This window comes from Rhodnius prolixus, unplaced genomic scaffold (genome assembly GCF_049639745.1).
Source record: "Rhodnius prolixus isolate KJV_2025 unplaced genomic scaffold, Rpr scaffold_2, whole genome shotgun sequence".
NCBI lineage: Eukaryota > Metazoa > Arthropoda > Insecta > Hemiptera > Reduviidae > Rhodnius > Rhodnius prolixus.
In genome coordinates this window covers 36,950,250-36,963,270 of record NW_027411592.1, presented here as the reverse complement: position 1 = coordinate 36,963,270, position 13,021 = coordinate 36,950,250, and the positions used below count along the sequence as shown (strand labels likewise).

Here is a 13,021-nt window from a genome sequence, read left to right as displayed (position 1 = left end):
TTTTCCGTAGGTAAATAGAGAGGCCCACAATTTGGGCCACATTATATTTAATTGCAAAACAAGGGTGAAAGGTGGCGGTACGAACTGATAAAAGCAGCAGAATCTGGGAAGAGAGTTGGCCCTTTTTGAAACTCAACAGATGTTCACCAAGCGCTCTAAATTGTTCCAGGAGTTCTTCAAGAACATTGATGTTTGAAAAAAAGGTTTTGTATTTACATATTTAAAATCGGTAAAATTTTTGGTAAATTGGTAAAATTTGGAAATTGGTTGGTGCCTTCTTGAGAAAATCTTAAAAAAAAACCAGTAAAGTCTTAATTCGGGGTTTTGTGGCGTCCTCTATTGGTACCTAAACGAAATCTCAAATTTGAAGTGCCTGCAATTTTGTCGTTTTTGAGTTCCGGTGGTTATACAGACATACGCATTTTGTAAAAAACACTCATACAATTCAGGGAACGTAAAACGCACATTTGCCTGTAAAATTGAAAATATAAAATTTTCAAAAACTAATCAATACTTTCTCTTAGTAAAAAAGAGAGAATCAAAATAGAACATTTTTCACGTACTTATCTTCAATCTGAGAAGAATCAAATTCTAAAATTAAGACGCAATCTGACATTTTTTTTTTGCAGATTAGTAAATGCAATCTTCGAATAATTTTAAAGAATCAACACTATAGTTATTATGCAGTGGAATTTAGTTCTCTTCTCCAGAGAAGGTCAACTATGGAGAAGTTTGATAGTTCTGAAAGAAGGTTGATAACTTGCCCACACCACCATAGTTGACATAGACTCTGCTAGACTTATGTTGCAACAATGGGTTTGGCATCTCCTTTGTATATATAGGAACGGGTGAGGCTGCGATCTAAATCAGTTCAATCTGTTCTTCAGCTCCTGTCATCATGGCCACTCAGGTGAATAATTAAATTATTTATTTTTCAAGTGATTTATTAGAGTTTTATGGAAATAAGTCTAGGAATGTTTATGAATAGGATCTGTGGATACTTAAAATTGCGCATTTTGTCTGCCTATTTTGGATGTTTATGCATTCTGTCTGCCTTGCTGTGAGAGCTAGTTGCAATTACATTTTCCAAGTCATATTCGGCGCAGTGAAGATAATTTTTAAATGAATTGTATATTTTTAATTTCGGTCGTTTCATAGAGCAAGAGTGGGCTAACTTTTACGATCTACGATCGGTTTTTCTTCTAAAAAATCTAACCTAAAAGATCTAACTACTTAAATCTAATTAAACATAGTACTTTATCTACAATGAAGAGAAGGTTATCAAATAAACGTTTTATTTTATTAATAAAATTTATTATTTGGTAAGTAGCTGTAAACTAAAAACAAATTGGATTTTAAGGGAAAGTTAGATTATTGCAATTGCAGAAATAATTTTTCATTTGTTTTAAGGCCAAGTTTTTGGTCTAAGAACTAGATCATCTTCAGGACAAAGCTTAGTTTCAAACAAATAAAAAAATTGTAACTGAAACTAGCAATATTATAACTTCTACATGGATTAATCAATTAGTCCCCAATATTATGTACAGTATTCTACAAATTAAAGTTTATTCTATAATCTTATGATTAATTAATGAAAAGGCTACGACTGCATGACTCCAACAAGTGTTTGTAATTTAAAGTGGATCCTCACAAAAGTAGTAATATTGAATCTTCAGCGCATGAATCAGAAAGTCTATCTAAGTAGCTGTTCATTATAAAAAGAAGACCCACGCATAGATACAAATCAATAAATTGATATATTTGCAACAATTGGTTATATTTGGTTACCTAATTCTCTTCCTTTGGCATTTTTTTTTTTTCAAAATCTTAAAATGTACGAGTAGTTGGTTGAGGGGACATCCAGAGGAGCATGCTAGATGGAGCGTCGGACAGCGAGCGGATGACAGATGACGTTGGATGTCGCTCTGTCGTTCGTTAAGAGCGTTTGTTACTATAAGTCACGGACTGAGTAGCGTTTACGTGTTGAAATCGCCTTCTGTCGTCTGCATTCGACTAAAAAAAAATCTTTTAGCGATCGACTTGTAGGCCAATAGTGTCGTTGAATTTCTCTTTTAACACATAAGTTTATAAATCTTCCACAACTCCTGTATTACAAGAAATTCCTTGTTAGTATCCCCAAACCTTCAATTCCTTTCGTATTCATCTTTATGCCTTCCGTCATATAATAAGGTATTTTGGGAAGGTTCAACTCAATAAAGAGGAGCTAAAAGAGTATTTAAACGGGAAGGACTGGAACAAGACTTGGTTGGTAAGTGAGAGCGGTATCCACTTACAGAGGTTTCCTTCTTGCCCAGTATAATGGTTGAATTATAATCACTATAGTGATTCAAAAATGTTTAAGAATGTGTGGGTACATATGTATATGGTGCAAATATGTTATTATTATTAATATTATTATTATTATTATTATTATTATTATTATTATTATTATTATTATTATTATTATTACTATTTCTATTTTTCATATCACATACATCATCAACTGCAACTCAAAAGAAAAGAGATATCCCTTTTAGTTGGATGCAGTTTTGTAAATTCCATGACACTTCTTCGAAGATTATCAGAACTCTACGAGACAATCAAAACTTGCATACATGCTTAGTTTATCACAAATATTTATTTTGTATTTCAGCAAACTAAACTAATGTCGACTTACTCCTTTGCTAGTTACTGTATTAAAATTTCTTTTACTACCATGGAAAGCGTTGCGATATAATGAATTTTTATTAAGAAATCTTTAATGAACTTTTTTTAAATTTTTTGAGATATTTTCAAAAGTGGCTTTTACGATTATTTATTTATTTTTGAAAAAACTGTGAACACTATTGTACACACAATGATCAAGAACATTTACTTGAAACATTTTCTAGGACATTCTTATAAAAGGCACTTCTTGATGAGAGGCGTTGTTGTGCATACTAAAGTAACATTTCAGAATAATGTATGGTGCTGTGTCTTTGTATAGTTATCAGGGTTTGCTAAACTTCCAAGTATTCTAGAACCGAAATTGTCACTTCTAATATGGTACCCTAAGCGAAATATCTTTTTTGGGGGGCTTTCTACGGTTTTTGAGTTAGTTGGGGACAGTCACACAGATTTCTTTCTAGAACATCTCGAAGGTATTTCGCTACCTACGTTCTTACTAGGACAGTAGACTCACATGGAACCCACACACTAGACTCAATAGACAACAACTAAACTAAAGGTGCGGACAATCAAGACGCATGATCGGACCTAAATCTAAACTATAAGACACTTCTTAAGCCCATCTCAGTTAAACCCTGCAGTATCTCCTGCATCCAATTCTTCCAATCAAAAGTCCTCCGCCGTATTGATAATGCTTCTTATTATGTCTCTAACCTCATTCTTCACAAAGATCTAAACATCCTCTTCTAAACTATCCATTCACGATTCCTCAATTTCCACAGAACTCTATCCTGCCATTCCAATTCAACAGCTCTAACTCTTTACTCTATAATCAATCCCTACAACCCACGACTACGACTAAAACAACGTTGGCTTCTTGATCTCCTGTCCTGGAGACATTTCCAGTCACTAAAATTCAGGAGAGTGTCAGCACTGGTTGGTGTATTTCTCTTTTCCTGTGTCCATACGGCTGCGTTATGAATCGGCTATGCTCAGGGGGCAGCTTTTGCCCAGTTTCATGTAATTGTAGTTCACACTCTATCTACAGTATGCCTGAGTAATCAATAAATGAAATAAGACCTTTTCTAACTGACTCGTAGAGCCTTAAAACAATGTTTCCGCTAAAAACTCAAAAACGAAAAGTTGCACGATTGCAATACATACTTAGTATGAGAGGGTAAGAGAAAGTACAAAATCTGATGTGTCTCACACGACTTTTCTTTACCGCAGTTTACGTAAGTGCATTTTCTAGAAACATAAGAACCACTAAGAACTAATTGACTTTTATATTGTACTATACATTGTATTATACAGGGTGGAACCGGATAAGTGACGAAAATTTTTTTCTGTTAAACTACATTCAAGATGTAGTACAACGCCGCCTGAACGAGTGTCCTATCTCTATCTATTAGAGAGTTATGATTTTTTCAGGTTTTTTTCGACTAAACCCGACCTTACGTCATAAAAACACTATTTCTCATCTTGTGCCTCACTTATTTACATTTTTCACCTCATTTTCGGATTCAGCATTAAATTTCCTATGATAATAGATCATTTTCGTAGTTATTTAACTTTAATCAGATTCATTTATTACAATAAGAAAGTTAATTTTTTTAGGAATTTAGAATTTTCATGAATTTTCAAAAATTAGCCTCTTCGACAAAATTGATCTTAGAGGCTGTCAAATTTCTCAAAAACTGCTCCTTTTAATACTCTTTCCAATGGTATAATAATCAGTTTCAATAATAGCTGTTTTCTTTGGTCTATTACTGAGAAAGTGCTGAAAAACACGGTGTTAGCGAAGGAAGCAAAGGGGACTGGATGAAGCGTACTCGCATATCAATATTATTATTTATTAACAAAATCATTTCTTTAAGTATGTAAAATACATAATTACTTAGTAATTATTGATGTATCATGTTCTCAAAATGCCGACCTCGATTCTTGACGCATAACCGAGCGCGTTTTCGCATTGCTCCCACTGTTGTTGAAAATGTTCTTTCAGTTTTTCTGAAGCAGCAATTACCCGTCTTCTCACCTCTTCTTCACTGTTGACTTCAACCTTGTAGACCTCACTCTTAAGAAAACCCCATACGAAGTGGTCCATAGGGTTGAGGTCAGGAGATCTCTGTGGCCACGCGGTAGTTCCACCTCGCCCTATCCACTCAGGAAAACGTTGCGACAACCATCTTCTGACGTTCACCGAATAATAAGTCCGTCTTGTTGATAAATTAAATTTCTGCTAACGTTGTGAGGAAGATTCAACAACACTGGGAGCAATGCGAAAACGCACTCGGTTATGCGTCAGGAATCGAGGTCGGCATTTTGAGAACATGATACATCAATAATTACTAAGTAATTATGTATTTTACATGCTTAAAGAAATGATTTTGTTAATAAATAATAGTATTGATATGCGAGTACGCTTCATCCAGTCCCCTTTGCTTCCTTCGCTAACACCGTGTTTTTCAGCACTTTCTCAGTAATAGACCAAAGAAAACAGCTATTATTGAAACTGATTATTATACCATTGGAAAGAGTATTAAAAGGAGCAGTTTTTGAGAAATTTGACAGCCTCTAAGATCAATTTTGTCGAAGAGGCTAATTTTTGAAAATTCATGAAAATTCTAAATTCCTAAAAAAATTAACTTTCTTATTGTAATAAATGAATCTGATTAAAGTTAAATAACTACGAAAATGATCTATTATTATAGGAAATTTAATGCTGAATCCGAAAATGAGGTGAAAAATGTAAATAAGTGAGGCACAAGATGAGAAATAGTGTTTTTATGACGTAAGGTCGGGTTTAGTCGAAAAAAACCTGAAAAAATCATAACTCTCTAATAGATAGAGATAGGACACTCGTTCAGGCGGCGTTGTACTACATTTTGAATGTAGTTTAACAGAAAAAAATTTTCGTCACTTATCCGGTTCCACCCTGTATATTAATTACATTTATATAATTATACTTGGTCTCTATGGAAGGTTTCAAAGAAATCGCCAAAAAAAAACTATTTAGTAAAATGGACTTCAGGTCATTCTCCTCAAATTGGCATTCATACGCTGCATTCACTTTATCAGCGCACTGAGTAAGTTGAAGATGTTTTTGTTGATCAAGAGTGTACAACCCCATGTTGGAGTGAACCGGTTCTTTCTCTGTACCGAAATTAACAATAAATACAATTTTCTATTTATTTGGATTGTAAATTTTTCATATTTGCTCGGAATGGCGCCCCACAAGGTGCCCGTGTTTTGGGGCACACCTTGTCGCAGCATCCTTGTTCATGACAAGCACGAGCCTGCTTAAGCTAGACATAACCTAGTGTACAACACATTATCTAACTCAAATGAGGTTAGAAATCTGTTATTATGTTTAATATCTCACTTTTAGCATTACATAAACAGAACACAAAGGAGAAAAAAACCAAATAAATCAGACACTCGCATTGTTCTTGAGTTGTTTAAATATTGCGACACCGATTTTTGTAATGAATGGGATAAAAATTTTTTTTTGTATATAGCTACAATTAATTGATTTATTATGCAGTCCTTGACACATTTCTTCTCACAGAAAAAATATAAAGCCACAAAGAAGGCAGAGGATGATTCCAAGGCCTAACATCCCTAAATACATACCAACTTAGTGATTTGGAATTAATTCGCTAAAATTGTTTACAAACTTCTTAATTGCACTAAAGAGATTAATTGTAGTGGTTCGACGATTAATGACTTCACGCAGGCTTGTTATATATTTGAGCTCTTAGATGGAATTAAGTGATAGAAAGAGAGCGAATGAGAAAATGATTTTATAATATTCTAGGTTTGCATCACGATTTATTTCTAATTCTGTGGCCTAATTGGCAAGAAGTTATTATATAGCTACTCATGGTAGACATGCACGTGCACATGCGAGGGCTGCAGCTACCCTGTGGTAACACTCCCCATTGCTGAACTAATTGCTCTCGACACTCGATAAGGAAATCGTGTTTTAACCGCTTGCAAGAGTTATATCTGGAATGAGCGACATGAGACCAAGGGTTTAGGGTGGGATTGCCAGAGGAAATTTGTGGAAATTTTTATAAGTAATGATAAAATTCTAAATTTGAGGAAAATTCCATAACCTAAAGTTCCATATTACTGCGTATTTTTTTTTTAGAACTTTTTGAAAATGCTTCTTCAATTTTCCCTCAACTTCTTATTACTATTTAACTATGTACAATATAACCTTCTATGACCCATTTTTTTTGTTGTTGTAACTTTGTTTTATGGCATTTTCAGAAGGAATATAAAGGTTAGAAGTTTAGCTATTACAAGTAGATTTGTAGCTTTAAAATCTGGAAAATGTCAAGTAATAGGCGACGATCAGGATCAGTGAGTAGAGGTGAATGTAGTTAAAGAGTTGAGAGTAATGGCGAAAAGGACAACGTGACAGTTCATTTTCCAAAGGTGTTTTCCTTTGGTATTTTATTATTGAAACGGAGTAAAGGTGCTTAAAGGATGTGTTTAAAGGCGTTTGTTTCAGGAAATATATGTAAATGTAAGACTAAGGATTCAAGATTGGCGAGGAATCGGTCAAATAAAACAACTCGTCTTTTTGCCGTTTCGACAAATATATTGTCCTCTTCAGGGCCTGGATATTACAAATACACAAATACAAACAATTCAGTAACACAGAAAATCAGTAAAAAACGGTAATATAAAATTAAAATACAATAAATTCTTTATAATTATTGAAAACTTATGTGGTTATGCGGGTTCGTTGAGTTATAGAAAACTATGAGCCAGAACTGGAGAACAGGTATTATATATACAGATATAGCTGGACTATATTAGTAATGACAATGTGACAGATACAATAGAGCAGAGGTCGGCAACGTTTTTAATGTAAAGAGTGAAATACTAAATTAAAAATTCATGGCGGGCGCCAACTATTTTTCGAAAAATGGAATTACTGATTCTAACGGTAGAAAATCTTGAAATCTCGACGAAAATTCGATTATTAATGTATCAATGGTTTTTATGTACGATGTAGTGTCAAATTCATCAACACTCAAATTTAAATTTTCAATTATTCGTTTGACATTTTGAAAGTGAGACAAGGAATTTTTCAACAAATGCGCTTTTAACAATTCCAACTTACATTTGAAAGAATTAACTGCGCTAATCATATCGGCAATATGGGAACTCTTTTTTTCACTCGGCATTGAAATAATAAGTAAGTTTTCTTTTCGATGAGTCCATAATAGGGATGGCATAAACCTGTGCACAAACTCTCTTGATCTATGCTCTCTTGTGTACTGACTACTACTGACATGATTGCTCAGTTCATTTCAGTTCAACGCGTAAGCGCGTCACCGTTGACGTACAGTAGATTCAAGGAATTTTAAAATTTACGTTTTGAATTTCTTGTCTAAATTAACAATAGTTTAAGGGCGCACTAAAATTTATTGAAGGGCGCAGTGGCGCCCGCGGGCGCCGCGTTGCCGACCTCTGCTCTATTGTATCTGTCACATTGTCATTACTAATATAGTCCAGCTATATCTGTATATATACTTTACTGTAAATTTCTTTTATTAACCATTAAATAAAATCCAAGGCCTAAGACCGAGAATCGAACCCAGTACCACAATACATATTAGCTTCGCAGGTCTCGCCTCTAACCGCTCGGCTACCGTCGAGCTAAATCTATTAAATTTTGTTTAATAGATTGTTTAACTGGGTGGAGTGCGTGAATCTTCTACCAGAATGTCAATCTGGCTTTAGAAGTAACCGTAGCTGTTTAGATAATATTTTTACCCTCATGACAATGATACAGCAGAAACTCGCTATTAAAAAAGGTTATTTGTACGCCGTTTTTGTTGATTACAGAAAGGCGTTTGACTCGGTCAATCATCACCTTCTTTGGAAGAAACTTTTTAATTTTGGTGTCAGTTCGAAATTTATTAGAATTCTAAAGTTAATATACGATCGAGCTAATATGATTCTAAAGATTAATTCTGAACGCTCAAAGCCAATAAACATCAGTAAAGGGGTACTTCAGGGTGAAATCTTGAGCCCGTTACTTTTTAATTTATTCATTTCGGATATGGAAACCTTTTTTAGAAAGAATGGGGCTTTTGGTTTGCGGATAAACTCGAGTCTTGACATCCTCATGCTATTCTATGCTGACGATCTTGTCGTTTTTGGAGATAGCCACTGCGATTTAAGGAAGAAATTAAAACTGTTGGAAATGTATTGCCTAGAAAATTGTTTAGAGGTAAATCTCGAAAAAACCAATATTGTTAAGTTTTATAAAGGAAGACCCAAAAAAGAAAGACACTTTTTATATAATGGCCGTCCTCTAGAAGTTAAACCAGAATATAATTATTTGGGGGTAAGATTTTCTTCCTCTGGGAGTTTCCATAAAGCGCTTGAGCAAGCTTTATCAAGAGGTAATGCAACTACGGGTGCAGTTTTAAGTACTTGCTCCAAAGCGAGGCTCATGGACTGGAACTCGAGAGAGAAATTATATCAAGCAGTCGTTATACCATCTATTCTATACGGAGCCCAGATTTGGGGACTTGCTCACATAGAAGCTTTAGAAAAATGTCACTTGAACTATTATAAAAGCCTTCTGCGTCTGCACACAAATACCTCGAATTATATTGTTCGTCTCGAGACCGGCTCAGTCCACATTAGTTGGTACGTGTTAAAGTATAGTTTACTATGGTACCTCAAATTACTTAATACTAGTAGCGATAGATACCCTAGAGCATGCCTAGATAAAATGTTGTCCTGCACACAGGGAAGTGAAATTATTTGTTCCCGAAAGTCTGCTAAGTACAATTGGGTTGTACGATTGAAGGATTTATTAGATCAGTTTGATGAGTCTAGCCTGCTGGGAATATCTGACCCTGAAGTTTTCTCACGAATGATTTCTCCAACTTTGGAAAAATATAGACACTTTCTTGTGAATCAGGATTTGGATAGACTACATAGCTCCACTTGTAGTATTTTTTACCCTCAAGTATTCAACCATAGCTCGATCCCGCAACAATATCTCCTTACTCAATTACCCATTTCATACACACGTTTATTTGCTCAACTTAGGACAATTAATAAATACACATTTTCATTAAAATTAAAAAATAGCGCTTACAGGATAGATTCAAACAGTAATTGCCTTTTATGTGGTAATGCTCTAAAAGAGGATTTGTACCACATATTCATGGTTTGTCCAGCATATTTTAGTATCCGAGAAAAGTATCAGGACAGAGCTTCTTTCAGTTTACCTTTTGTGTTAACTCAGTGCAGTAGAGCTGCAATGAAAACTGTATTTTGTTATCTGTGTGAATGTTTCTCTTTAAGAGAGGAGTTAATAAGTTGAAAAATTGATTTATGTTTTTTACTTTATTTCTTTTTTAATTACTTTGATTTTATTTATCTTTTTACTTATTTCCAAGGTCTTAAAAAATACCATGAAATACCTCAAAGGAGCTATTCCTTAGACCTATTTCAATGACATATTCAAAGTGTTTCTTTCATTTTTTATTGTGCTTATGTTTGTATATATTTATATTAATTTATGCTGTACCCAACTGTTTTTGAGACAGGACGTGAGTCCTATAAATCAAATAAATAAATATATATATCTGTATATATAATACCTGTTCTCCAGTTCTGGCTCATAGTTTTCTATAACTCAACGAACCCGCATAACCACATAAGTTTTCAATAATTATAAAGAATTTATTGTATTTTATCGTATTTTATTATTACTGTTTTTTTACTGATTTTCTGTGTTACTGAATCTCTAAATTGTTTGTATTTGTAATATCCAGGCCCTGAAGAGGACAATGTATTTGTCGTAACGTTGGCAAAAAGACGAGTTTTTTATTTGACCGATTCCTCACCAATCTTGAATCCTTAGATTAATAATTTACAGTCACGAGGCCTGTATATTCATGTAAATGTAAAATTCATGTAAAAGCTGATGTTTTGTTAGTGCCCACAAACCTGACTTAGAAGAAGGAAACCTTACGGTTTTATTTCTTTATTTTCTTTACCCAAAATTCTAATAAACAATTTTTAAAAGGAAAGTAACTCTCTCTTTAAATTTCTTAATATGTATTTGTCGCTATATTCTGTTCTTTTCTAAATAAATTTTTATTTTATTATTATTATTTCTTTTTTTCTATATGAGAAGAAGGATGTTACTCATAATTTCGATTAAGCGAATAAAGGTAGGTTTTGAAACTTAAAAGAACACTTTTGATTAAGAACTGTTTTTGTTTTATTAGCGATTATTGTACTCTCTATTTTAAGGGCATTGTTTAATACAGTCATTTTAAAAAGTAAATTTTTAGTTGTTTTCATAGAAATTTGACGCATATTTTTGGGTAGATTTCTGAGATGTCCGTACAACTTTTTAACTTTTTGGATTTTTTTAATAACTTATCTGTATATTTATGAGTTTATCATTCTACAATTATTTGTTTATTTCAATTGTTTCTAAATTGCTAGTTTTTTCATTCTTAAACGTAGTTTTACTTTCGATTTAATTATTTTTTTAAGAGTTTCTGGTTAATTAATCTTTTCTTTTTTTTTATAGACATGGTAGCTCCAGGTAATGTCGTTAAGGTGGCGTCCAACATTTCAAATAGGTCTTTTCGGCATATACACACATATATTTTATATGTTTCTTTTATTTTTAATTCAAGGAGTGTCAATATCTGATGGTATTGTGCCCAGAGCTTTTTACAGTTCGCTGCCGGCCTCTGCACAGGGTTCTCATAATTTTATGCATATAATACTTTATTTATTATATATTCTGTGCGAAGTGACAAGTGCAGCAGTCTATTTGTGAGTCATCAAGACGATTGCAAATATTAAGAGAGTTGGTTGTGTGGAGTTCTGAGTGATTTTGGTGTATCATATACATTCTTTGAGAACAGGTCTCCAACTAGGCCTCATTGTAGAGAGGTTATTGCGCTAATATAAAGGTTATATCTTTGTGTGAATGTTAGACGTATTTTCTCCCAATACAGATCGCAGCTAAAACTTCTGCACCATATTGTTTCAGATTTTCCTGTTGAGTATCTTAATTGCCGCAGTCTCAGCAGCACCACAATTCCTCTCACACGCTCCATTCACTACTGCAACCAGGCCGCTTACACTAGCTCATGCACCAGTGGCCACCGTTGCACATGCACCAGTAGCAACAGTAGCCCATGCGCCAGTAGCCGATGAATATGATCCAAATCCATCATATAGTTTCTCCTACAGCGTGTCTGACGCTCTCACTGGTGACAACAAAGATCAAACTGAGACTCGTAATGGCGATGTAGTACAAGGCAGCTACTCACTTGTCGAACCAGACGGTTCCAGGCGTATAGTTGAATACACTGCCGATCCTGTGAATGGTTTCAACGCGGTTGTACACAAGGATGGCGCTGCTGTTGCGCACGCTCCTGTGGCCGTTGCTCATGCACCAGTAGCCGTTGCACATGCACCAGTAGCTGTTGCACATGCTCCTTTTACTACAGTCGCACATGCACCTGTAGCTACAGTTGCTCATCATTCTCCAGTATTTCATCTGTAATTATTGTAGTTATACTATATAAATATATAAAACTAGTTATACAAGGATTATTTAAGAATTCTGCCGTGTAAATAATTCATTTTTAAAAAAATAAATTTTATTTTTACTCTTAATTGCACAAATTGTTTGTCCTTAAAAAAACTTGATAATTGTTTTATTTTTAAAGGGTTCGTTCGCCTTATGCGAAGATGCACAAAAGGTATGAGAAATCACAATAAAAAGAATCATAAATACAGCAGAAAGAAAGAAAAATAATGCCTAAAGCAGATGAGAAAATCTGCTCACTAGAGTTTCTCTTACTGCTATTCTCCAAGTTTCTAACTTACAAATTTTCTCCAAATTCCGAGTATTTTATTATAATTTATTTATTATAATTTATTCCACAACATGGTGATGGTTACGATGGGGATGAACTCCAGCTGAATGCGAATTCCTGCTGCGAACATATGTCTTCCAGTTCTTTTTTGGTAAAGAGGTGGTAGAAGTCAAACATTGGTAATCTGAGAATATCACAAAAATTAAGTGCGCTGCTTAAGAAGGATGTTCATGTCATTGGCCAGGAAGTCTTTTTATAGAAACTCTACAAATACAAAAATGGGATGGTTTCTGGGTTTGTAAGGAAGGAATCAAAATAGTTTTAGGATGAAGAATTAAAGATTGAAATAGACGAAACAGAAACCAGGATAAAAATTTTCGTCTTTTAATATACAGATCTTCCGAACTTGAAGGTTTTACCAATTTCAGACTCTTTTTTGTCAAAAAGTACTGAGAATG

The 13,021-nt window shown here is 34.1% G+C and overlaps 1 protein-coding gene across 1 annotated transcript; it reads left to right on the top strand.

Annotated features, from left to right (window-relative positions):
• Positions 1-875: 875 nt before the first annotated feature.
• On the top strand, positions 876-12,481 carry LOC141449557 (uncharacterized). The gene is made up of 2 exons (XM_074119103.1): positions 876-910; positions 11,729-12,481. Exons 1-2 carry the CDS (start codon positions 899-901, stop codon positions 12,245-12,247), a joined length of 531 nt encoding a protein of 176 aa, XP_073975204.1. The 5' UTR covers positions 876-898; the 3' UTR covers positions 12,248-12,481.
• Positions 12,482-13,021: the final 540 nt, after the last annotated feature.